The 27,275-nt window shown below is 41.4% G+C and overlaps 1 protein-coding gene across 2 annotated transcripts in view; it reads right to left on the bottom strand.

The window, feature by feature from the left end:
• SFMBT2 (Scm like with four mbt domains 2) overlaps positions 1-27,275 on the bottom strand; it is a 108,036-nt gene that overhangs the window by 47,788 nt on the left and 32,973 nt on the right. Inside the window, exons 5-7 of one of the 2 annotated variants that reach the window (XM_068670082.1) lie at positions 12,445-12,533; positions 9,030-9,276; positions 2,799-2,896 (exon numbers count right to left, since the gene is read on the bottom strand). In XM_068670082.1, the coding sequence (XP_068526183.1) occupies positions 2,799-2,896; positions 9,030-9,276; positions 12,445-12,533 (434 nt within the window). The remainder of the gene's footprint in view (positions 1-2,798; positions 2,897-9,029; positions 9,277-12,444; positions 12,534-27,275) is intronic. The other variant, XM_068670084.1, reaches the window with a different exon arrangement.

Raw genomic sequence — 27,275 nt, 5'->3', positions numbered from 1 at the left:
AGCAAAGGACACATTTCCCTAGGTTGCAGATTTTTGGAAGGATTTCTGCTCCTAAACTATGCAAACACCCTTGAAGATCCAGTCTGTATTTAGTTTTCTTTAAGAATCAACATGTTTTCTAAGAAGCACAGAATGACAAAACAGCGGATGTGTTGCACAAAGCTTTTGTGAAGAAAAAACTTACTCCAGGAGGTGCAGTTTGCAAAACACTATGTTTAGTAGCTATATAATAGTGACATTTTCTGGCAGTTGAACATCGCGTTCCTTCTCAAAGGATCCTAAAGCATTTTACAAATGCTTTCAACATATGGCCAAGTGTAAAACAACACCAAAAAGAACTAAGATCCTGCTTGCAACCAGCTCATAAGGTCTGGTGCCCTCTGCTTGGATGCTAGGAGGGGACTGGGCCTGCACTTTTACAAGGGATTTTCAGACCTGCTGAAGACCACCACACACAAGTCCAGCTCTGCCGTGCTGCTCAGCATTGATAATTCAGCATCAAATCAATGGCATACGAGGTCTCAATCAGAATCCAACCCCATGGTACCAAAACCAAACTGCTTTTCCCCTGATAAACCCCTAACAGGAGCCACTTTTCCCACCACAAATGCAGACCTGCTTTTCTGGCACCACCACCTGGGCCCAGTTTCACCATGCACTAGTGACACTGCCCACAACCAAGCACAGCTCAAATAACAACAGGAATTTAAGTCGCAATCCAGCCAAAAAAAGATGTGCACATGCTCTCCCTAGGGCCCGCTCATGTCCGTACAGCAAGCACACACTTACGCTCTCCTCACTGATGGATTTCTGTAGGGAAACGTGGAATATAATTGCTCAGTGGGCAGTTTACCATGTCTGCCAAAGTAAACATTTCCAGCTTTCCAGAAGACCAAGATCTTTAACAGTTGCCAGCTGTCAAACTCTGTGTTTTATATCTCATCTAACACATGACAGTTGTAGTAGCACGGTGTCCCCTGGCACTATGTACAGACATTATTTCTGTGCTGGTTTGGGGAAGAAAAAAAAGTGGGGGGTGACGACTTTGTATTCAACATATTTTGCTGGGATCTTCTGGGATTCTTTTTGAAGGTCCCCTGCAAATTTTGGCTCATCTTATATAATTAGAAAATAGTACTGTCATTTGGGCTAATAAAGCCTTTCCTTAACTCATGTTTAAGTCATAACTAGAGGAAGACACTCTCACAGGCATGGACATCTCTCATATTTTAATCCATAGTCAACAGGCACAAGATGGGGTTGACTCCCCCTAAAAGAGGAGGACACACTGATGCCCACAGGCAAACCATTTATTCAGCCTCCTGCCTCCCCAGCACCAGAATCAGATTTAGGTAACACCAGACACTGAATTCAGCTCTCCTTGTACTCAGCTTTCACAGTACAATTAAAGAAGCTGAATTGCCTTATTCCTGCTTTTTTGTCATGCATAGTTCTAGATTCTCCCTCCATTTGGGCTATTGAAGAATTGCAAGGCACTGCATTGTCTAAGAGGAACACCCTTGTAAGCTCCAACCACACCGCTTGTTCGCTGGAATTCGCTGAATTTAAATTTATGACCCTCATGCAATAATTAAAATAAGTGAGTATAAGTCTAGCATGCTGAGAAGAGGCAGCAAAACAGCTGTTAGTTATAAACCAGAAAAAAAAAAAAAAAGAAAAAAAAGAAAAAAAAAAGATGCTTTATAAGCCTCATCAGAAACATTCTTCACTCTCTCATATAGACAGGGATAAAATTTACACATTAGGCATTCCCTATTGTGATTTAATCCCTGCCCCACACAACGCATGTTTGATCTTGCAACTTCAAGCTTTAGCAGTTTGTGGGTTCAAGCACTGTATGAAATAAGCAGCAGAGAACCAAAACTCTCTGCACGCCATTCCCGTAACAACACGGGACTTCTCAAACCCACATCTGTTCTGAAAGCCCGCAAACCCTTCCCACTTCTCCCAGTCCCACAGAGCTTTCCCATAGTGAGCAAACAAGCCACTGCCTCAGACATTAGCAAAGAGTTCCATAATTAACGTTGCTAACTCAAGGGTTTCTCAGCTGGACGAGGAGCCTGAAGTCCTCAAGGGATGCTGCCAGCAAGATCCTGCAGAATGGGTAAAGGCAGCACCGGGATTTTGTGATGCACCAGGGGGATGGAGCATCACAGAAGCTCCATCGCACCACAGCAAGGCTGCAGCCATTAAAAAGCAGCTAGAAATCAGGATTATCTGGAGCAGTCGTGATTAATAGCAGTGCGGATTTGGACGGGATATTAAAGCTGGTGCCTCGGGGCTGAAGTACATCTCTAACTATTAAAAACCAGACTGAGAGAAAAAAAATGACATGGGAGGAAAATTATCTCCTACTTCCACTACAGGTCCCTGAAGGAGGTTTCTCTGCATCGTGGCTTGCAATCAGATGAAAATCTGGGTGCAAGGCTCAGAGAAAGCTGCCTAGTTTATGCCCACTTTCAAAATCATAGCCCTGTGCTATCATGGGCTGTGAAAACCTAGGTCTGCAAAAAAAAAAAATGATGTTGGAGAAATAGGGATGTTGGAGAAATCCTTGCTGATCACCCCCCTCCCCAGCATCTATTAAACTTTGATGGCAAGAAATCAGGTGTCAGGGCAGAGAGTCCACACAAGAGCAGAATTTCATTTTATACAAACATCTCACTTGTGACCTTTTGTATTAGAGCAACAGCATTTCCTGCACAAGCTTAACATAAACTGCTAAACACCACGTTATTTATTCACCATGTAACTGAAGAAAAATGTGCATCTTTTACCTTGAATACTTCCATTGGAAGAGGAAAATTTGCTGCATCAGTAAGGGATTTTTCCAGAGCGCATTTCCACTCAGATACAGTCTTCAGAGAATAGATATCTAAAGCAATGATAACAACAAAAACAAACAAACAAACAAAAAAACACAAGACCAAGAGGTGACTGTTTGGGAATCAAACATTTTTGAAAGACTTCAGTTCCCATGCCATAAGAATGGATAGTCCAAGTGAAATGAGCAGTGTGTATATCCCAAGCTGTACAGCATGGATAAATTGAACGCAAAAGCAACTAGCAGGGGCACATCTGAGGAAGATTGTGTTTTATATCCTGGAGTAAAACCCAGGAAAATGCACATCCTTTATTTTCTGTTGAGGAAACATGAACCATACTGTCTCATTACTCGAAAGTAACAAAAAACTCCTTTGATTTTTAATTTTCAAAATACCTGATGTTTTCCAGTTTGAGGATCCTCAGGTTTTCAGCCAATATTAATTATACTTGAACAAAACCAGAAATATCTTTAACAATGCTTCTGTTCATTGGAAAAGTCATTTTTTAAGTGCAGGTTTGTTTTTGTTTTGTTTTGTTTTGTTTTTTTCTTGTGTTTTTTTTTTTTTTTTTTGGAGGGGGAGGAACATTTCAGCTAGGTCACTACACTGACACATTTCTTGGTGCCACACTGAAAGCAGAGCACTGCATCAACTCAAAGACATACACTTATGAATTCTAATCATTACACTTTTAGGCAACGTCTTTGTGCAAATTCACATTGCCTTCAGTGAGTTTCCTTAAATAGGTTTAATATTATTAAATCATTGTATTAGCAAGCCCTTTATGGTTCAGTGCAGTGAAATGCCTATGAATCATCAAAGGAAACAATGTAGGAAACAATACTATGATGAAGAACATTATATTGGATTTACTTCTGCCCTAGAAAACATATTGTTATCCCGCACATAACAAGTTATTGCAGAACATTCATATCAAGGTCTTAAAGAGACAAGATAGGTAGACAGATTGCAGCAATTATTAAAATGGAAATGAACATTTACTTATTAATAACTTGAACCTTGATACAGAGTGAATAGGGTGAAGCTTTGCTTTTGTCAGTTTGGCTTCACACACAGCACAGTTCAATTTGGTCCAATTTGCATTTAAATTCTGTACATCTAGTAACCATATATATTTGCTGGCTAGCAAAGATTTACTGTTGTATTTTACAATTCTGAAGGAGGAAATAAAAGATATATATATATATATATATATATATAAAGGAACTGGCAAGCACTGTTTCCACCTAGCACTCTCAGTAGAAGAGAATTTTATGCTCTGATCTCAATAGATTTAAGACCTTATCAAAACAGGATTTGCAGAATCACTCACTGAAAGTGGATGTATTTATTCTTCCACTATATCAAACCTTGCTACTTCAGACAGACATCAAGGATATGCATATGAATTTAAATACGCTTAAAAGGAAATGTTAACCTTTCATGGCTGTACTTTAAATTTCTCAACTGTTTGGTTGTTAATGGGAATATACTTTTCAGGTCTTTGTTTACAGCACATGCAGCCATCACAAGTATTAAGAAACGTGCTCTTTATCTAATTGTTCATTACTTTATAGTCCTGTTTCACCAGTTCTCCCTTATTTGTAGGTGACTTGATTGGGCTGACATGCTGGGAGGGAAATGACCCACCTTGCTTCTTCCTTTTTAGCTTAAATGATGCCGAATAGGGAAATATTACGATTTTGCCTCAACTTGTATATTCAACCAACAAAAAGTCCAAGTTCTGGAAAACCCAGCTGGATGCTTGCCAGACAGAGCAAGCTGATAACAGACCTTCATTTTTCACCGTGGGGGCAGTGAAGCATGGGAGAGAAGAAGAAAGTGGCATTTTGGATGACTCTCTCATGCGCAACCATCAGAGAAAAGAGGCAGCAACTTTTTGGTGTCAACAGGCTTTGAAAGATTAAGACAACCTCAATCGTTTCAATAACCAGCAAGCAGCATCATGTGCACGTTTCATTAGACAGTGGCAGTTAGCTTATGCTGGCAAGTTTATGGACACTAAATCGCACGGTTAAAGGAGCATAAAGCATTTTGTTTAAGTGATAGTGTTGCAGGTAATTGAGCAGAGTGTACTGTGTCAATTTGTATTTAGGTTAACAAGGAGAAAGCAATTAAAATGACTGCCAATTTGTCTTTAAATAGGAAGCAACATAAAATGAGACGATCTCTTCCTGCATAAACAGTTCGGGCAAGACCATCGGTGGCTCTGTGTCAAGTGGTCTCTGCCAAATTGAGCTAGCAAGGAGGCTTGTCTTGGATTCAGATTTACATCTGAAGGAAAAAATATGGTAGGATCCCTTTGCCACAGTCAAAAAGGGCTTTCAGGATACATAAAGCCACCGCAAGTTCCTATTTGGGGGATGCAGCAATGATGCTATTTCCTAAGGACTTCCTTGCACTTTTTTGTACAATGGGTACAAAAGTGGGTACAAAGATTGTATGGTCTCAGAAAAGAGACCTCTCCACACAGAATGGTGTAGACATTTGGATCCATGGGATTTCTTTTATAGAAGGATGCCCTGCATCTTGAAAATCTGGCCTCAGACTGCTGAGCAAAATGAAACTCAACTTGTCAGGCACCAGCAGTGGATCAACACAGCAAAACCACAGCCCAGACAGATTGGGAAATAAAGCTAATGGTGCATACACAGCATCCAAGTCAGGGGTGGGTAAGGCACTGTAACAACCTGCAGAGCTGATCTGCAGCTGAACAGCCTCACTTGATAGCAACTGAGCTCTCAGCTTGATTTGGGAGGAGTCGTATGCCCTCAGCATCTCTTCGTAGGAGATGCATAGTGGCTTTTATACACTCTAAGACTGTTCCAGTTTTCCATCCAGCAGACATCTCAACTGACTTCAGAGGTTCAAAAGGTAGACAATGAGCATTGTGCTCATTCCTCTTGACCCTGTGAGTGGAAACATAGACTTATGAAGATGTTATTTGTTCTGATCTGTGCCAGGCCTGTCTTAGGCACTCCCTTTCTCTCCACTGATCATAACGAGAAAGCAATAGCTCACAGTGAAGCATCATTTCAAGGCCTACATGATGGTAAGCAAATCTAGTAAGTAAAGGTAAGTAAGATAAGTAGAAAGACCAAAATATTAACCACAGATTATTTTCCTAAGAAGTTCCATAATGGTGATGCCAAAGGTCTTTGTAGTCCAAACACTGTTTACTACAGAAGTCAGGAAGGAGGTAAGCAGACAGGGACATGTCCCTGGCACACTGTCCTGGTCTGGCATCCTTATGAAATCACATCCTGTGACAAGACTGTGGTTTAGTAGCTTCATTCCTGAGTTTCTTCAGTGTTTTCTGCTGCCCAGCACCTTACCCTGACAATTCACTACTGCTCACCTATCTCCTTTCTATAACTGATAAGCTTTAGTCACCTGTTACACTTTATGAACACATTGATGTTATGTGGACTTCAAATGGCCAATATTGTCCACTATGTCAGAAGTGGAACAGCCAGTATTCCTGCCTCCAGAGCTTCACTGGATTCCCATTTCTGACTGGTTTCTCCTTGGAGTGCAGAGCCTGACAACTGGGTAGCCCAGAGGGGCAGGGGTAGGTCAAAAAAGATCCTTGGGGGAAGTCTTCAGGAGGACAGGACTCATAAGAAAATTTAAAGGTTTAAATCCAAAGGGTTTCATCTCAGCAAACACCAGTGAGACACTCCCTAGATATGTAATTACCTATTTAAGTAAATGGAAGGTAGGAAGAAGATTTGGACTCTTGAATTCAGTAATAATAATGCTCACTAAAAGGTGAATGGCTAGAGAAATGCCAAGGAGAAGAAAAAGATGCTAGATGAAAACATGAAATACATTTAAAAAGCGGTTAAATCAAGGAGAGGGAAGAGAAAACATAAACAATTTCATTAAATAAAGAGACCAATAACAGGTTTAGAGATAACACAACTGGTAAGACAGGAAAAAAAAAAAAAAAGGAAATAAGTAGAGAAGGAAACAATTGGATAAAAGGAAGAGTAAAAGGAGAATGGAATAGACAAAGAGGAAACACATATATAGTTGTGGCTATTTCTATATTGATTCATCAAACCTACACAGGCTAAGAGAGTTCAGAGACAATCAATGAAAAGGTGTTTCTCTGTAACACGAATTCTCTGTGAAATAACAGAGTGAGTGATATTCATGCTTTCCAACATTCACATCTGATTTAGAAGTGATGGGGCCATTGGTACCCACCTATCTTTGAAGAAAAACACACAGACTTCCAAAAGCATTCAAGACCCCAAATTAGACCCAAGACCCATAGAAATTTGTAAGCAGCACAATTGCACGTATCAGGGTAACCACTCTGAATCAGGTGCAATGGAGAAAAGCCACATCAGAAATATCTGTCCAAAGAAAAGCTTCCTTTCTTCCGTCATTAGAAACCCACGGGAAAGCTTTGCGTAAGGCAAAAGCAAATTGAGGCACAGACCTGGCCAATCTGCCCAACTACACAGGAAAACGTGGAGGTCTGCTATGCCAAAAGCTATGCATTAACCAAGAAAGTACTTCATCTATCAGAGTCCAATTCAGTGGTGCAGACAGCTAGCGAATGTGGGCCATGCTCCACAAGACTTGGCAAACAGCTTTGGGGCCCCGAGTATAAGCTACAGCCCTATGAAAAATACATCGGCTGCACATTTTGTGCCCCAAAGCAGACCACACATTCAGCAGGTAAGACTGTCACATTTAATCAGATCACTAACTCCACGAGAACTCTTGTCAAGCATCTTAACTTGACCAAGTCAACCAACTCAAGCTACACCAACTCAGTCACACAACCTGTGTAGAGAGAAACCTAATTTCCTAGAAGCTTTCACAAAGTTTTGACCAATACTGTTAGCGTAGTGCAGAAAATCCACCATTCCAGTTTTCCAAGATGGTAATGAGATACAACCTGGATGGAATCACATCTCCATACACAGCTCATGACCGTGACAGTAAACATCTCTGAAATAAATTCTCCAGGAGGCCACAAACAGCCCTGAGCCCCTGCTGTGGTCCCAAGGCCTTAACTGACTTGTTAAACCTTAGTGATCCTTAGTTTTTCCCTACACCCAGAGCCTTGCACTCCTTGCCCCACCAGGTTGATCCTGCTCCCTTTGCTCAACCCAGTCCCAGTATTTCAAGTCTGATTCCAGCTGCCCCCAAGGCCTGCTCTTGGCCAGCCTCCTGGCCTATCCTGCATATGCCCGATTCTGTCTTTGACTTTGTCCTTGGATTTGTGACTTCTGACCCCACACTCACTTAACTGCAATCCCTATCTCCCTCCTTCCAACCTGCTTTGGACTAAACTCAGCTCTGAAGACCTTCTTCTCCAAGTTGCAGTCTCCTGATATTCAGTCTGGTCCATCACATTTGCAAAGACTTTGCTCCCTTGGAGAAAATTCAAGACAAAACCTGTGGTCTTGTAAGCATTAAAGATGCCATCTACCACTTAAAGGAATAATTCCTTACTTTCTAGCAACACACACCCCATAACTCCTTGATGGGCAGATTAACATAGACAGGCAGATAAATCCAGCCCTATTCCACTGCACTTTCTGCACTGGTTACACACAAGGCAGGTCTCACTTGGCAGCTGTACAGCCATGTCACAGCAGAATATGAAAGACGTGCTTTAAAGGGACCATAAAGATCTCAAAGCATTTTCTCCGGCCCCAAGAAATTCCATGGAAATCCACTACTAACCAAGAGAAAAGTGTGCATGACCATATAATGAACAACTGGCAAGAGGTCTCTGGGTGAAGGGAAAGCAAATGCTGAGAGGTGTCATCTAGAACTTGATTTGGCAAGCAGAAGACTTCTTCTAGAAGCTGGATCCAATGATCCATGTGGGTCCATTTCAGCTCAGCATATTCTGATTCTATAAATCCTAGTATCCTCCTCTAGGATCACCTCCTCTAGGATTCACTCCTTTCAGGAGTGAACTACACTAAACAGAGTTTATTAAATATATTTAATACAGTGTACATGACCCACTTTAAACCCAAATCAGATGGCTCTCACATGTAATCCGTATTCCAGTTTAAAACTACCGTCAAAGCAACATGAATGCTGGAGAAAAAGAAATGGGTTGCACAAGTATCTTAAAGCATCACTAAATAACTCAAAATAAGACAGTATTTTGTGAAGGCTTTTTACCTGCAGGTGGGTCCATTCTGTATTTATTCTCTTGACACCAACCGACTGGTCGAAGTCTGCAATCCAAGTAAAACAACCACTGGTCATAGGATTCAGTCTCCTCCAATCCCACATAGCGAAGGCGTAATCTTCCTCCAACATTTTCAACCACACTAACTATCCAGTACTGAAAGGGATTCTGGGAATCCTGCAGCTCTATTAAGGAATCAACTGTAATGAGGTCTACAGGGTTTTTTCCTCGCAGAGGCTGTTTGAATAGAAGCAAAACTCCTTATTTTAAACTTTATTTGAAGACTTCTCAAGGAAACAGATGACAGCAGAAGATTATTTTTGTTTTTCACACCATCATCCAAGCGATCAGCAAACAGTCTGTTCTTCTTCTATTTTACCCAATGTCTTCCAAGTGCAAATTCAGAAGTAAAACAGAAAACAACAGTTGTGCTAATTTCTCAACCGACATCATCAACAACAACAACAAAAAAAGAATAATAAAAGGTGGAACAGCTCGTAAGGCACATCCACTTAGGATGCTCCTGAACTACTCAAAGCCCAGTTATACTGGAGGATTTCAAACCAAATTCTCATCGGTTGCAGCTGGTAAGAACCAGTCACCAGATTGGATACCAGTGTTTACCTAAAAGGCAACTACTTTGGGCATGACACTGAAATTCCCTTCTGTACGCTGATCTTTCCCACCAAATAAATAAATAAATAAATAAAATTATCTTGCTCCTACTGACGTGCAGAGCAAATTATTCCCACTGTGATGGATGCAGGAGTCTACGGTGGTTACTCCAAAGCTCTTGAAAGCCAATAGCAGTTTCCCACCACATCAATTGGCCTTGGGATCACAGCCCAGCCACACAGGATTTCATGGGTCAAGCCAATGAATGAGGTCATATGCTCACACACAGTATTTCCTGTGATCCCAGTCTTTCAACCGTTTATACGTGTGCTTAATGTTACACCTGCAAAGCTGCGAACCACAGCCATTAAAAAACTGTAAGACGTTTTCCAGGACAATACCTTTGGGACTCACTGATTTGTGACTGTGAGCATCTCTGTGTTGTCAAGCTTTTCACCACTAATGTATGCGTTAGAGCTCTTTTTTTTTTTAATCTGTTTTCTTTTCTTTTTCTTTTTTTTTTTTTAATGCAAGTTCTAATTTTTATTTGATTTCTCACTTCTAGGGTTTTAAGAACAGCACTAAAAATCACTCTAAGAATTGGAAATATTGCTCCTCAAAGGAGATGCTAAGCATAGGCACAATATATGAAAAAATGGGGCAATCTTTTTGCTTCTGTATGCATTTCTTCCACTTCTACTTAATTAAATAATACGTACTTTGACAGTTGTTTTTTAAATATTAATTCTGTAAATCAGAGTCAGCCCAAAACAGTACCTTATAAGGGTGCCTAGAAAAAAAGGAGGAGAAAGCCTTATTTTTTCAAAAAGCTCTCTCACAGAATGTTTAAAACATTCAGAAGTTTGAAATGCAACCAAATTTGGCTACATCTCTCTTAAGCCAAAATGTAGGCAAGAGAACAAGAATTTGGTTAAAAAAATAGTAAAATTAACTAAAACTTTATCACGTGTACAGTTTTAACCAGACCTGTGATTAATAGATATTTCTCAAAACAATATATCTACCATTATAAGCAACTCCTCTACTGTATAAGCTACAGGCTTCTACACAATCTCTTCAAATATTATTTCATAGCACAATGCAGTCTCAAAAATTAATAATATAATAGAAATGGCTTTAATGTTATTTTTTTCTCTTCAACTACTTCGTTGCAATAAAAGATGCTTTAATATCAAACAATGGTATAATGATTTAGCGTATTATTATAAATCCCTAGCCACTAAAAAGCATCTATTGCTTCTCTGATTTGTGTGCTAGATTCTAAGCCAGTGGGTTGTCACTTACCCCTGAGAACACAATGGCTAAAATTAATAATTGGTTTGCTTGAAATATTAACATTTACCACAATGCAAGAACTCTAAATGCATAGCTAGCATGTTAAAAATAATAAATAAATAAATAAAAGTATCACTGCATATTGATTTAACAGTACAAGAACAATCTGCAGCACTCACAAACAGCAAATCTGTCGACAGGGGGTTACATACATTGCACGACACAGACAGCACCAAGCATGTACATGTATATTGCATGAAACACCAGGAAAGGGTTAGATACTGTTTCAAACCAAAGCACTGTTTTCTCTCTCTGCATTTCTACCTTGGGCTGCCTATTTTCTCTGCCTGAAGAAAGGGAATGGAGAGGTTTGCACTGGTGTTGTCCCATATGCCAGGGATGGGTGCAGACCACCACTGACTTTTCATATATGCTGCCTGGGAATGGTTCCGAAACAGGGATGCAGCAGCCCTGAGAATGTGCATTATTTTGGGTTTGCAACGGCTGTCAGGCTCACAGATAGGGAAGGGGGGGGAGGAAATCCCTGACAATACACTATTTATTCTCCCTGCCAGGGACCTTGTACTGCATGGGTGCATGGAAATAGGACACAGCTGTGGCTAGTGGCAGTGACCAGGGACAAAATTATTAAAAATGGTGCCTGGAGGCACTCCTGCTTCCAAAAAGCCAACATGAGTGTTTACGCAAAGCTAAACAACTTGTTCGCTTTCACTCCCAGCCTAAACTCAGAGGGGCAGAGAGAATCATCCCCTGCAGGACGGGCTGCCTGCTCTCCAAATGCCCATGCAGCATCCAAACAAGAGCAAGGCACATCCCAGTGGAAAAGGTGCCTCGCTCCCATAGTTTCAAGCTGAAGCTATGAGATATTTGTCAAGTATGGCAAGGCAAGCTCAAGCTCCCTGCAAATGCCCTGGACAGGCAGGGTTCCTGGCCTCTGGGTGCATCCAAAAGAACAGACAATTCTTCTCTCCCATCTACCAATGACCAAGGTCATCTCACCCAACTTCCCTGCTAAATCTGACTGCTGCTTTTAGATGGATGGAATGGAATAGCTCCTTGAGGGAGCTATTTCCACACACCTATAATCCTGGCAGTGCTTTCCATCAACCTACTGACCCCCCCCTCTCCAACCTGCATCCTGGTGGAGTTTGCTGGAGCTGATGGGGCACTGAAGTCCTCCTTCCTACAGACACCCTCAATGTTCTCCTTCACCACCCAGACTTCTACGAGTACCCAAATTTCTAAGACCAACCCTCCAGCCTGAAGGCCAATAAACTACCACATGACTCAGTCAGAAGCAGAGCCAGCAGAATCAAGGCAACATCACCCTGGACTTTTGACCAGCACAGGATGAGGCCCGCTGTCAGCACACAGACGCTGCAAGCACACAGCCCTACACGTGGTGAGCACAAACACCGGTGAGCATGCACATCGCGAGACAGTATCAGATAGAAACTGCAATCTAATACATACGCCTTCCAGTAAATTTGCAGGTGCAGTCCTGGCGCCGGTCAAATCGTGTATAAGAAACTCCGTCCAGTCCACGTATTTCTCTTTGATTGCTGCAGAGGGTGAGGGAAGAAAAGAAATGCTCAGCACCGCAGGCTGCAATGGATTTCCCACGTGTATTTCAGAGAGAGCTCCCCAGGACTTAACAGCTTTGAAGTTTCAGGTATGATTGCAGTCCAGACCAGGAGAAAAGCTGATACATTGCCTAGTTGCTTGGGCAACACACACACATCATGTGATTACATCTCCAAAATAAGGGAAGGGGCTGTTTGGCTGCACCCACTGACATGATTTACAACAGCGTGGCTTATCATCTCCATCTTTCCCATTCAAAATTGGCCACTGCTTGGGTAACCACTTGTTTGCTGCTTACCAGGTAGGCTCAGATATCATTCATAACATCTCTTTGTATCTTTACTACTGACCACAGAGAAAAAATGTGCTAACTTTTACGTTCCTTGACTTAAAACAAGGTCAACAGAAACTACAGATGCTTCCCCCCCAAAAATGGAAAACACAACCCTGAGATTATTCTATGTCAGCTACTGAGTCAATACATTTGCAAGAAGACTTAATTTATCAGGAATTTTTATTCGTTAATCATGAATTTTTATTTCATTATTTAAAAAAAAAAAAAAAGATATTTTGAACTATACACTGTATGCCTGTGTTACTTTTGGGATCTGTATCAACTGATTCATAAGATTTAAACTAAAACATATAAGTATACATATACAATGTGTAAGTATATGTATGAAATGTATAAAATATATAATCTTATTCATAAGAATTTAACTAAAATGTATAAATGCTGCCTCTGGGATTCAAACTTTGGTTCAATTCTTGTTGAAATTAGTGCAGGTTGGGCACCAAATGTATATTCAGCAAATCTCAACTCCAGAGATTCAGAGACCTCTTTGAATTAATTGTGCATCTGCAGTTGGAAACCCAGAAGCCAGACTTTAATTTCACCTGCCTCTAAATGGGAATTAGATTACATCAGAAACATTTTTATCTCCCCAAAAAATCTTACTTACATGTTAGACCACCCACAGTGATATAGTTATGTTGTTAATCATACCAACACCTATAGAAGGGAAAAATCATAAGCATTTGAAAATTAAACCATTTCTTCTGAACAAACTGCACACACAGTTTAAAGATTACTAATCCATAGGGGAGTCCAGGAAGGGCTGTAAGTAACCAGCAAAGGTCCTAAATAATTACATTATAGCAACCCTTCTGTTTTGCTCAGAAGAAGCCAAGTCCTTTGCTTCACACTTCAGGGAAATACAATGTTAGTCAACCAAGACTGAAACACTTCACGCTTTCTGAGAAGGTGTAGTTGCAGTATTTAGAGCAGAAGGGTTTCAGATTAGAAACACGACCAGCAGAGGCGGTGAACTGTGGGCACAAATCTTGCCACTATTACCTGCAGACAAGGAGGCCAAACCTGAGCCTTCTCAAAATGCATTAAGTGGCCTGCTGCCGAACAACGAATAAAGAAACACAAATTGGTTTGAACCTGTTCAAGACCAAGCACCTTTCAAACCATAGCCACACAATTCCTGATAAAACAGCATAGCAGGGCCCTAAATAAGGCAAAAATAAACTTGGCACCACGAGTTAATATTGCTCTATACGATCCCCATTCTTCGTCCTCACTGCATGACGTGAATGGCAGCAAGGAAGGACCAAAGCTGGAATACATGGAGGTTTTTTTTGCAGGCCTCCCAGTTGCTTGTAGAAATGGGTAAAGGCAGCAAAGACCTGTAACAGCTCTGTTTGATGGGAAGGGCTACAAGGACCCCAGGATGGTTTCAGAGGAGGAGAGAAAAGTGGCCTCTAGACGTCATGATGGAGCTTTTTACATGGGTTTGTCTCCCATGCCAGTGATACTGCTTCAGCTCTTCTTTTTAAAAGGAAAATAAACACCAACCTGGTGCCAAATGAATACGGGAAACCAGACACCCTACCTGAAGCATGGGTAGGAGTAGAAGTGTTTCAAACAACTCCGCTCCACAGGAAGCCCCAGTATTCCATCAAAAATTGTTCCTTTAGACCCATCTCCTGGTGAGCAGCTTAGCTCAAGGTAGCTCATTCTCTTCTACTGACTATTTCAAAGAAAAAGGTAATTTACTCTCTTCTTTGAAGACATGCAACTCATTTCCTTTGGTTACAGGCATGTACCTGGTGGGGGGGGGGGTGGGATAAGGAGACATGTTTCTCCATGTTTGTCCAAAGACAGAAGGTAGATGACAGCCTGGGCATGAAGCCCAGGAAGGGTAAGATGGACAGGCTAAAATGGATGGATGGAGAAAAGGGTTAATGCTCCTGCAAATCCATGAGTGGGGCCACACCAAGTACATGCTCTGAGGGGTTTATGGATCTACACAGCCCACAGTGAGGAATAGCTTTTATTTCCTCGGTGCTACAAAGGGGTACACAGGTTGAACAGAGGTTTGGTATCAAGCTGATGAAATGCTCTGTATTTGTGCACCCAGCACAGGGGTGTTCATCAGAGGTACTCAAAGCTTCAGTGCCTAGCAAATATTCATTGCCTTTGGGGGAGAAAAAAAAAGTTAATCCCAAACTGCCTGGCAGGAAATATTCCAGCTATTTCCTTCAACAAGCTCAGTCGAGAGAGCCTGAAATTAGCAAGAGCTTCATCTCAAGAAATCAAAGCACAGCAGAATTCAGAACTGGCAATACTCATGCTGACCTTTGCATAGCTCCTACAAATCCCACCTCCCTTTCCAGACCGTGGGACCAGTGTTTTTGTCTGATAATTACATGATGTTGGCAAAAAACTGGGAAAAACATACTCATGCTTGGGCTTACTTCCAGTTTGGGCACTTGGCACACTTGGACTTTGGCCCAAACTCAATTTATACCCTAAATACTTTATGCAATCCATACAGATGGCCATGGAAAAAGGTAGAATCCATGCTCAGCAGACTTTACATTAGATCCCATTTCTGAGTTGTGCTCTTTCCTCTAAAGTCAGTTCTCCCAATGTCACTCGAACCATATGTTCAGTTTATAGATCTAAACAACCTTGCAAGTGCACTTAAATGTATTTAAAATCAGCGAACTTTAAAATGCTGGTCTCAAGCTTCTATAAAATAACACTTAAAGTAGCCTGGAACTGCTCTAAGTCTTAGGCAGCACCGATTTTGCATGATTTCCGGGAGATTTATCACCTTTGAATTATTTAAGAGGAAGGAATAGCCTGCAAAGAAATGGTTTATACAAGGTGCTTTCTCTCTCAATACTCCTGTTGCACACACCTCATCAGTTCCTGTCCACCTACACTGAGATAATAAACAAGCTTAATCCTGGCATCAGTGAGAAGATAGTAATTGCTGTAATGAATGAGACTGGAGCCCTTCTAATTCAGACTTCTACCTCTCGCTGCAAACAATGCTGGGTGCATCGGGGAAGGGTGCAAACTGAACTTCATGTTGGCTCATACCCACAAAGTTGTCAGCCAATTTTTTAATGCCAGAGCTCCGTTACTAAGGAATGACAAATGTGATAAAAAGAACACGGTTCAAACTTTCAAAACTGGCAGGAGGAAAGAAAAATAGTCAGGATTTTCAAAGTTGACAACAGATTTCATAAGCCTCCATTTCCAGATGCCCAATTTCAGATGTCTTAACGGTGCCGGATTCACAGATCTTGCTGTCTGTCAGTCAGCCCCCTTTTCAATGCTTCTCAGAAAAATACTTTGTTCTGCCTAAACGACTTGAACCTCAAAGCTTTTGGACACCTAAATAAAACGGGGCCTCTGTCAACATTTAAATCTGGATTATGGGCTTCCAAAGTCCAAAAGTGACAAGCTGATCTTTGCTTTCAGACTGAACGGCCTCAGCTGAAAAAACATATTGCTCCTAGTTTCTAAGCGGTTTCAGAATCATCCTCCCCAAACAAATCCAGCATGTTTTGCTTCATTTTAATCTTCTTTTGCAGTGCAGATAAAGGGACTCTGGAAACCTCTGGGAGAGAAGAGATTGCACTGGAAGTTTTAGGAACAGGGATTTGCACTCTTTTCCATGCCCGTGGAGCATGATCAGGATTCTCAGTACTGCAGTGCAAATAATTACAGCGCAAATATTAATTTTTAGTAGTAATTAAGTGAATCTGAATCATCACAAGATCTGCAAAAAGCCTTTGAGGACCAAGCAAAATGTTAAACAAGAATATTCGAACAAAGGAAAATCTGCTGGGTAAACGAGAATAGCTGGCAGCGTAATGCATGGGTGCCCATGCATCCATCCTGAGCATCTATCAGGAAATGCTGGTGCTTCTCTGGTGTATCTGACCCAGCACCTGTGAACCGAAGTGCCGATTTTACATCACTAATTCACATTTTGGCTTATTAGCTAGAGGAAGAACACCCAACTGAACCTTTCCTATTGTTGACGTGCGGTAATATTCTGTTTTTAGAGGCCACCTGTAAAAGGCTTGCCATTTGGTAGGACAGGAAGGTGGAGAGAACATAGGACCCTGTTCACAGGGACCTGAGCTCCTGTAGTACTGTTACTTTCAAAACAATTTTTCTGTCCTTAGATAACTATGGTGAGTCAGGAGCTGGGTTCATAGGGTTCAGATAGCTGTGTCTTCTCTCCCTTTCAATGGTTCCATCATGACCTCTGTGGGACTGTCACCCATACCACAACAGGGCTCCAAATAGGCCCAATGACAAGAAAATATTTGAGATATCCTAATTACACTGGGACTACTTTGAAAATGACCCTGGGGGCCAACCACCATCAAATGTATCACAGGGAAACAATTCAGAAGAAGCGGAGATGTGCCAGCAGAAAAAAGACTAAGTGCCCCCACTGATGCAAAGGCTCCAGCATGAGCTGAATTGAAGGATTAGACACTAAATAATCCAGAGAGGAGCCAGGCATTAGCAGAGCTCTCAGCATGGGAAAAGTGATGTTCTGAAAATGCCAGCACCTCCTAACCACTTTTCTTTCCAGGTTCAGCAGGCAACACCACATCTTGTTGGGAGCCACAGCTTGGGTACGCAGATGTGCACTGATTTCCTTTGGACTGGGTCCTCTCCACCTTGGAGCCAGCACTGGTGGTGGTTTTCACACTTCTGCAGCTCCAAGGCCAAAGGTTTTAAGGCATCTTGCTGCGATAAAAATGTTACAAACCACCTGCCTTAGAGCAAGGCAGCCCAAAACCAAGGCCAGATCTGCATGCTGCTGGGCCAAGGTGTACCCACAGCAGTTAGAAGCAGCCAGAAGCAAAAGCTCTGCTCCAAATTCCATTCTTGAAGGACTAAATGCACAGAGAGTAAGATCCAGTTGAATTTAGACCAATACAAAAGGACCTGAGGAAGATCCCTGATTTCTTACAGCTGTCCCCAGTTCACAAGAAGCAGTTATTTGTATGGGTGCACCGATCCCCAGACAGAGCCAGTGTCCAGCACTGGGCTGGTTGAGGCCAAGACAAGGCAATGTCTCTTCCTAAAAGACTTATCCACACCTCAAGTTATCCACACCTGCAAAAGTAAAACCAAGCATCCCTGCTCTGCTGCAGTCCCTGTAGCATGTTACCATGGAGAAAAATGCAAAGCCCTCTTGCCTTTCTCAGTGAAAAATACTTATTTCAGAGAGCAGTTTCTAGTCTGGCCGGTATTACAGCAGATTTTTAAGTTAGAAAGAAAAAGCACCTTTCCATTTTAAGACTTTTTATTGCCTCAGAATTGACAGTATGGGCTATAAAACTGAGCTCCTCTTCCACAGCGTTGAACTCGATCAAAAACGGGTTGCACCCAATATTCTTCAGATAGTAGTAATTATTCCCACTTCTTTCTCTATTTGATTCATCCTGCCCCAAAGCTCTGCTCGTATGTCCTTTCCTCTCCCTCCCCCCTTTCAACTCCCTGCCATTTTCTCACTTTTACTCATTCATCTCATTTTCCTGATGAATCTGGGCTGCCAAACCCAGCAGCTCTCAACCTGGGCACCACAGGGGCAGCTGAGGACCCAGCGCTGCTGCAACCCGGGTCAGTGGTTGATGTGCAAAGTACCTTCAGCATCACTTACCATGCACCCGATTTCCCGTTTTTCATTGTTAACAGCTCAAAAGTGGCCCTTTCCCCTTGCGTTGTGCATGCTGACTACAAAAGCCATGCAAACAGAGGTCAAAAAAGCACAGAGAGCTGCAAACCCTGCACCACCGCACTCCCTGTAATCATGCTAATCACATGCCTGAGAACCAAAGCGGCTGCTTCGTTCCCGGTGCTGCCACCCTGTGCTCCTGCAACCTTATAATCTCTGTGCCCTGCTTCAGCCAGAGTGTATAATGGGTTCAGATTTATCTGCCTCTCTAGAGAAATAAGAGATTAAAAGAACATTTACAGTCCCGTGAAAGCACTGAGTCATAGGCGCTCCATTCAACGAGTATGAGATACTATTATCACATTACCAACTCTTGGGATTTTATCTAGTCTTTAGCAGTTGCTGTTTCTCTTAAAGCCATTTCTCCTAAGGTCATGGGATCATATGAAAATCCTCATTTTCTTCATTTTTTTTTTCCTTCAAGAACAGTGCACTGCAAACTACAGGAAAAAGCCTTGTAATCTAAAGGACAGTGGAGACAATGGTAAGAACATGCACTTTTTTTTCCTTCTTGGGACTTTTTTTTTCCTCAGAAAAACCATGCCCTCAGTTGGAAGGAGCAAGACTCAGGAATTTGAACTGAGGCATTCAGTAAAGGGAACAAATTGCTGCATAAATACCTCACTGCGTTACAGCACCTAGGTAAGCTACTCCTCCACCTTTACGCATCCCATGGATATTCTTACCCTTCTCAGCTCCAAGGAAGGCATAAGAAGCACAAACAGAGGTAGAATGGGCCAAGACTATGCTTCCACCAACCAGGAATCATCAAACATTAATTATTTCAAAATAATTCATGGCATTCAACCACACACCTGCACCTTGACCAGTCTTGCAAACACGGCGGCCAGTCAAGGGCAGAGGATCCATGCCACTGGGTAAGAAGCATGAATAAAGGGCAGCTTTTGACAGAGCCTTTGGCATCAGCAATATTATATATTAAAGAACAAGATAATGACCTATGCCCATCCTTCTCCATATCTTCTGAGCACATGTTGAGGAGGTATGCAGACAACCTAACACCAGCCTATTCAAGTAGACCTGTACTTCTGCCACCAGTAATGCTGTACAAAACAAGTAAAAATATCAAATTATGCTAATTTTTGTCCTTACTTAAAAAAAAAATGCTGTTTGTGATTTATTTATTTTTAATTACCCAGGATCACAAGCAGCCTGCCAACATCTCCACTGGAGAATCCCCACTGGTTCCAATTAACCTCTAAACATCCGAGTTTCTATTTTTTCATACCTGAAGCAAGGAGCAGAGTCTTTGTAAAATGGTTTTAAATCTTTGGAATAAATCTGCTAAGCGACAACTCTCTCACTGTGGTAACTATTATTATTAAAGATTTAAGTTCTTACTGGGACTGGAATGAACAAAACTGGTTAACAAAAGGAACTATAACTGGCCAGGACCTGGGAAATTCTTATCACTCCATTACAAAACAAGCTAAAACACCAGCACTTCATGAAAAGGAATAATACATTTCTCAAATAAGTATTTCAGGATGCTCAAAATTTTATAGACAAATAATATTGACTTGCAGTTTTTGAAAAGGTAAATAGCATACTGCAAAAATACAGAAATGTATCATCATGATACTTTTTAAACTGTCATACATTTGATGCAGTATTTATATGTTATAAAGGTCTAAACATATAAATATATGTTGGAACTAAGTTACAAAGGTCTAAATGATAGAGTCAAAATGAGATGTCTTCATATCAAAACAACATAGAATGCTGAAACAATTTGTTTAGACTTCACCCATCAAAACAATTTGTCAAAACTGACATGTTCCTGCAAAATATTTCCATTTTGATAAAAGATCATCTTGACAGAAAACGGTTGAAGCTAAACATTTTCAGTCAGCTTGCTGAACTATACATCCTTGTGAACCAGACTGGAGGTAGAAATGGGATGGGGATGTGGGTGCTGCCCCTGCTCAAGGATCCCCCATGTCCCTAAGCAAAAGGCTCAGGCTGTGTCTGCACTGTTTCTGAACCACTCCCAAGTCCTTCAGGGAAGGGAACAACCTCTGCTGTGGACCCCACGAAGCCTAGCAAAAGATCCCCTATTAGGCATTTCCAAAATAAAATAAAATAAAATTTTAAAAGCTACTTAGTGGCATTTTTTAATGAAAATGACTGTTTATTTTTGATTCTTTCATGGGCTCCCTGAAAAAAGGCAAATGTGGCTGGAGACACCTTCAAACAACTTTCTTATTTAAAACTTCAAACAATCTTCTGTTCTCACACCAGCAGAGTTCTGTGGTTTGAATCAGATCACAAAATGAAAATACAGTGCCAAGAAAAAAAAATGCATCAAAAGCTGTTGATTTCATTTCCTAACGATGCAGCCATAAATTCCAAGGGATATAAACTTCAGAGCTCAGACATCACCTTCGATATACCTACCTGTCTTAAAAATGGAAAGCCTTCAAAGAAAATATTATATAGGGGATTTTCATGGAAAACTGAAGTTATAAACAACTTTCTATCAAAGAATACACCCGTGTTCAAAATATATTCCTGGAGTCAGCAGTACATTGTGATGCCATTCACATGCATTTATAACAGGCTAATGTATGAAAGGGTGATAACTGTAATGGAATGAGCTGCTCTTGTACGCTGTTGGAGGATGTTGGTTTAAGCTACAGAATTGATCTACTAGCTCTTAGAGCCGTTAATTATCTAATTACTTTCTATAAATAAAACTTTGAAAATGTGTAAACATCAAATTAATCTTCTTTGTTTAGACCTCATGAGCTACTTCATATAATAATTTTTAGTTGTCTTCAAAATCCTTCGCATGCTCCATTTTTCAGGCTACTCCAAACAACCCAGTGCCATTTCTAAGAAACTACCCATGCAGCGCTTTTTATGATCCTGATCTAAGAAAGGGCCAATGCACAGATTTTAATCCTTGTATACCCAATTCTACATGCACCCTTTGATTAGAAAAAGTTATGTTCTCACCTTAAAAAATTCCCTTATTGTGCAATTATACTGAATTTCAGTAGACTGCAACTGTTATTCTTCCTTTTGCAATTCAAGGTGTCCAGAAATAATCAACTTACACTCGTAGCTAAAACAAGTAAAATCACATGGAAAAAATTGTCTCATTGTCCACATAAGACTTTACTTCCTAACATCCTTTTAGTCCTTCACAGACACACTATTCCCCTCGGGCTTCTCTAGTCCTTAATTAACTGTTACTTTTTTAACAATAAAAAAGCAGCAGGTGGGTTGGGAGTTGCTTTTCATTTCTTGCAGCTTGCTTTGGTCTGTGCTTTGTGTCCAATAGGTGGAAGAAGAAAAGGATGTGGATGCTGTGGGAGAAAACTGTGCGTGCATGCAGCCAGGGTGAGTGGATGCTATTACATTAAAGGTGTGTTTTTGTTGTTGTTTTTGAATGATGCCAAGGTCTTTCAGTAATTAACTTACTGCAGCTCCAAGGAAGGAGCTGCTCAGCATGTTGAACTTCACCCAGCACAAAGCAGCTGGCAGGAGGGTCACCACCAGTGACCGCTGAGGCATTTCCACGTGGCATGTTCGGCTGCCTTAGCCACAAACACGTTATGGAAACAAGCATACTCTTCTTCAGAGCCCACTGTTACGGCTTTCCGCTTACAAGTTAAATTGTCCTAGATCAGAAGAGAAATTTGCCTAATAAATCCCAACAGCACGGTGACCCCTGTGCCATTAGCCCGTGCAGCCTGCCTTGATTGACTGAGTACAATGGTCTCAGCTCCCCATCCTGCATGCAAGCCGCAGTAAATGATCTACTCATAAGTACTGTGATTAATTACTCCCTTTCAGTTAAAGTCAATACCCTCCTTGCACTGGATTGCTTACAATAAAAAAATAAATAAATAAATGAGAAGTGTGTTGATAATGAGAAGCGGCTCTGCTCTATCTAGGTGGCATTATATATCAATCGCAATCAGATTAAGTAGATAAAGAACAGAAGTAAATTCAGCAGCTCTATTTGCACTTGTCGCAGCCCTTCGCTTCATGTGAGCAGACCTGTGCAGCCAAGGACCACCGAGACACAGCACTGCTCTCCCTTGGGAAAATGGGAACTGGGGAAGGGGGAGAGTCAGAGACAGCGAGAGGGGAGGGAAACTGGTTTCTTCCCATCTTCCAGCCTTGCAGGAATGCAACCAGTTAATTCACCTGGTCCTCAACGTATCTAAAAGTCACCTATGGCCATCCAGTCTCCATGGGGTGGTATTTAAGGGTAGGGCAGTCAATTTTTTAGAGCATTTGCCATGAGTATCCCTATTTTTTAAGTGCTTTTACATTAATTTCACCTGGAACACAATTTTGAAACCTTGTTATCTAGGTTAGGTACCAAACAAGAGGGAAAAGCTACATTACACTACCACAAATTGGGGAAAGCAGTTGCCTGGCAATTCACGTAGGAACATAAAAGCTCCCCTAGACATGAACAATTTTACTTGGGCCAGTTATCTGTCCTCTTGCATCTGCAGGCACAAATGAAGGCTGATTATTCTGATTTTGCTATATCATATAACATGGTAAAAGAGAGATGGTTTATTTTTAGGTACCTATGTAAAAAATTAGGAGGAAATCTGCTGTATAACTACAAAGGTGAAGAGAACACTTCACTCAAAGCAAGTAATTTCTACTTCTCAGTATTTTCTTACCTTTGCCCTTATCTAAACAGAGATTTTACATTTTCATGCATAATAATAACACTCTGCCCAACTCAATTCCAGGTGCAAGGTAACTAAATTTCATTGGTATCAACAACAATATTAGAAGTAAAGCAGGAATGGCTCACTTGAATGGCCTCGCACCTGTACACACACAGATAGAGCTGCTGAAGATATTTTTGAAAGCCAGGCAAAGCCCAGCATTTGAAAATTCTGAACAAACCATATAACCATGGGGGTTCCTGCATCATTAGTATCAGTGTCCATTAGGGTGATGGCTCACTGTGAAAATAAGCATCCAAACTCCACGACTCTCGCTGCTTAACCCCAAGCCTCCATGCACGTTCCTTGATTACTTTTTTCCTCCACTTGCATTAAGTGCTATGCTCAATGCACAGAAGAGATGTATCACGTGAGATGAGAGCTCAAACTCCCAGTCTTCAGACCCAGGAGTCTTAATGAACGCCTTGTCAAATCAGGAGCTTGGGAGCATTCAGGGAGGTGGGGAACCTGGTATTTTGATTGTAATTTTGAAATCTATTTTTATCCCATTAAAAAAAAAAAAACAAAAACATAAAAATCAATTGGTAACCTTATAAAAAATAGTAACAATAATTATAAGAGCTCTGTTTTCCAGCCAAAATCAGCACCTTAAGAAGGTGTTCAGAAAGGCCCAGGTCACAGACGTCAGAGTGAGGTGACAGGAGATGGGTTATGTGTGTACCTACATGAGACACAGGTAAGTGCACCAAATACCCAGCACAAAATCCCACTTAGTAGGCAGATTCTCAGATTTTTATTTTTTTTTTCCAAGCTGTAACCCCTCTGGGTGAAAACACGGATGGCATTTGGTCATCCTTACAGAGAGATGTGCTGTTGCAGGTAGATAGAGATACATGGACACTTTGTAAAATCTGTTTTAAAAAGTTTGAGCAACTACTAGGGAGGATGCATGCCCGTTGTTGGCCCATCAACACCCTGATAAAGCCAACAAACATCACTTCATATGCTTCCTGTGCATTAGTTCCAGACGAGAAATAAAGAAAGTGAAGAAATGCACATCCACTAAGCAAAATGCAGCAATTCTGGGATCCGTCCCTATCCAAGTTAGCTCCAGAACCAACAGCAATACAGCCATCAGCTTGCTTAACACCCTGAATTAGCACCTCTGCCCAGCACCAAGCACGCATTGAACCATGCCAGTCATTGTTATGGGTTAGCATGGGGGTCTCTCACATAATGCTGCATTGCACCAGTTCTCTCTGATGCTAGGAAATGGAGCTGGTGAAGGAAAAGAGGTCTAGAGCCACCTGATCCTGGCCCAGATGCCAAATGCTATCCTCTTGGCTCACCTTTGCAAGTGATCACAAGAGGCACTTTTATGTCCTGTCCCTTTGGGATCTCAAACACCAGTCCCAAAGGAGTTCTGCACCATTACAACATCTAAAAGTCACGGGCCACTCTGTAAGGAGATGTCATTGCAATATAAATACTATGCCCAAGTCTCTGACCTCACACCTTCACACTCTGTCCAATTATCTCACACACTAAGTGCCTTTTCTCACTTCCAAATCCCGCAGCCACTTTCTGAAGGCTATTCTTTGGAGACATCCCTGTAAAATGCAACAACTTTACAGCAGCACAATGTTCTTACATAAAGAACAAACCAGCTCACTGCACAATTACCTCTTTTTCTCTGGCAGTGCCAACAGACTACAGCAAATATCCACTGTTAATGAAGGTATCAAAACACAGAAGCACATACAGAAAGAGACTTGATGTCTAAGAAATCCATTCTGGTTTTTTTTTGTTTTTTTTTTTTTTTTTTCATTTCCCATCTGCTACAGAAAGATCAGAATTAGTGGAGATGATGTTTGCAGTTTATTATATGCATTGCATTGTTTAAAACACAACAGAAGAGTAATTTAGACGTCTCTTTTTTCAGCTCTGGTGGGAAACATCAATAAAAAAAATCAGGTTGCAAGTTTTATTTCCTGGTTACAACACTAGACTACAAAGAGACTGTTTTTTCTTCCCTATTAGAAAATTCATGGGATATACATGAGTCCAAGAAAACAGACAGAAGCTCATTTTTGACTTCATTTTTAGTTCTCTGCAAATCTCACCGCTCGTGGTCAGAGCACGGGGCACAACTGAAATCCAACCTTCCCCACAGCCCAAAAGTTAGCCAGCACACTCCCAAATTACCAAAGAAATAGCTGACAAACCTCATTCACCGTGATTTCACCTTCTGACACCCTATGAGGTATAAATGTGTTAAAAAATTGAATTCCGCATTTGCAGCTCATTCTGAAATTAATTGGAATTGTATTGCCTGCTTCTAATGATCAAATCCCATTTAATCACTTTGGAGCCCCTCAGCTGCATGACGTAAGCACCACAGATCAGGCCCTGGAGGTCCTTATGAACATTCATCATGCATCCTTCCTGAAACTAATGGTACGGTCTGAGCTCAGCCAGGCCCCGTGAGGTGCTTAACGTCCTATGCACAAGATGTAAATTCACAATCATCATTGCAACACCAAAGAAATACTCCATCAAGACTCATTTTGTGCTTGCTAAACATGTGTTTTCCTCACCTGAAACTAGAAAAGGGCTTGAACTGTAAATCCCAGGATCAAAAAAAAATCCCCCAAACCTTAAAGAGTTTAGATCTGAACTGGAGATTAACACAGAATATTTCTCAAGGTATCATCTGAAATGCAATTAACTGCATGTTGCAGGATTTGAAATGGAAGCAGCTTCTCTACAATGCTCCAAACCTCTCTGAATTTTAGCACTTTAGCATCTCCATCATTATGGGAAGACTGGATGGGACAGTGCTCTGATGGCTTCCCCACTACACCAGAGTCTTCTAAATCTCAGTGTGGAGCTGTGGCTCACTAAACTCATTTGTGAGCTCTTAATCTTATCGTCAACATACAAGGTTTCCTCAAAGTATTTTTGCCTTCTTTGTTCCTAAACAAATATTGTAGATGCTTTATGGGGGAAAAAGGCTTCTAAACAGAGCCAACTGCTGATGTCAAGGCTGACAAGTTTAAGGGCAACAGCGAACAGCTCAAAGCAAAGCTCTATGGAAGCTCAAAGCTCTATGGAAGAGGCATTTTCACTGCCCAAATGCCCAGGGCACGGATCTGTCACACTTCCAGGAACTGCTTGGTCACCTTGCCGGGACTGCAAAGCATGGGAGAATTGCAGGATTTTCTACTTGCCTCTTCAGACTCCAGGTTCATCACAGCAGAGCCTCTTCATTAAAGCTAATACAGTACATAGCAGAATGTTTCCTGAGTTTGGCAAAGTTTTCTCTGGATACACCTTCTGTATTAACTCCAGCAGGTTGAGGAGCAGCTGCATTTTTATGTCACAGGCATAAAAAACTGAACTTCCCACATTTCTTTATCCATTCCCAACAATGATAGTGTGGGAAAAAGTGCTTTTACACTACAAACACAGGAGGTGGATGCTCTGCCTCAAATCACAAAATAAACTATCAATCTGGAAGTGCTGTAGAGAATCCTTAAGCCAATTTGCTTTTTTTGTGTGTGTGTTCTTTTTTGTGTTTGTTTTTTTCCCCCTATTATGATCAAAATCAAACAGGAACAAAAACACACAGGTGCATGAAATAACTGGGAATTCAGAAATTAAAAAAAACTTTCCAATTTCATGCAACAGAGCCAGACTTGTCCTGGAATTTGGATTCTGAGTTGGAGGAACCGCTTTTCAATTCTCACCAGGAAAATGCTTTTTAGGGCCATCACTTCATCTCTGCACTGCCTAACAGCTACCTGCACGGGCTCCAGGAGCATATGGTCTGCTTCGGGAAGCAAGCCCCTTCCGTCATGACTAGGAGCCCGCATTACCATGTGTAATGAAAGAAAAATCAAGAGCAAGTCACAGCTGGCTTGGGATCACGCTGCTGCTTGCATCTGCTCCTAGCAGCCTCCCAGGC

The sequence above is a fragment of the Anas acuta genome, chromosome 1 (genome assembly GCF_963932015.1).
Source record: "Anas acuta chromosome 1, bAnaAcu1.1, whole genome shotgun sequence".
NCBI classification, from domain to species: domain Eukaryota; kingdom Metazoa; phylum Chordata; class Aves; order Anseriformes; family Anatidae; genus Anas; species Anas acuta.
The sequence above is the reverse complement of the archived record's forward strand: the minus strand, read 5'-3'. Positions and strand labels throughout refer to the sequence as shown.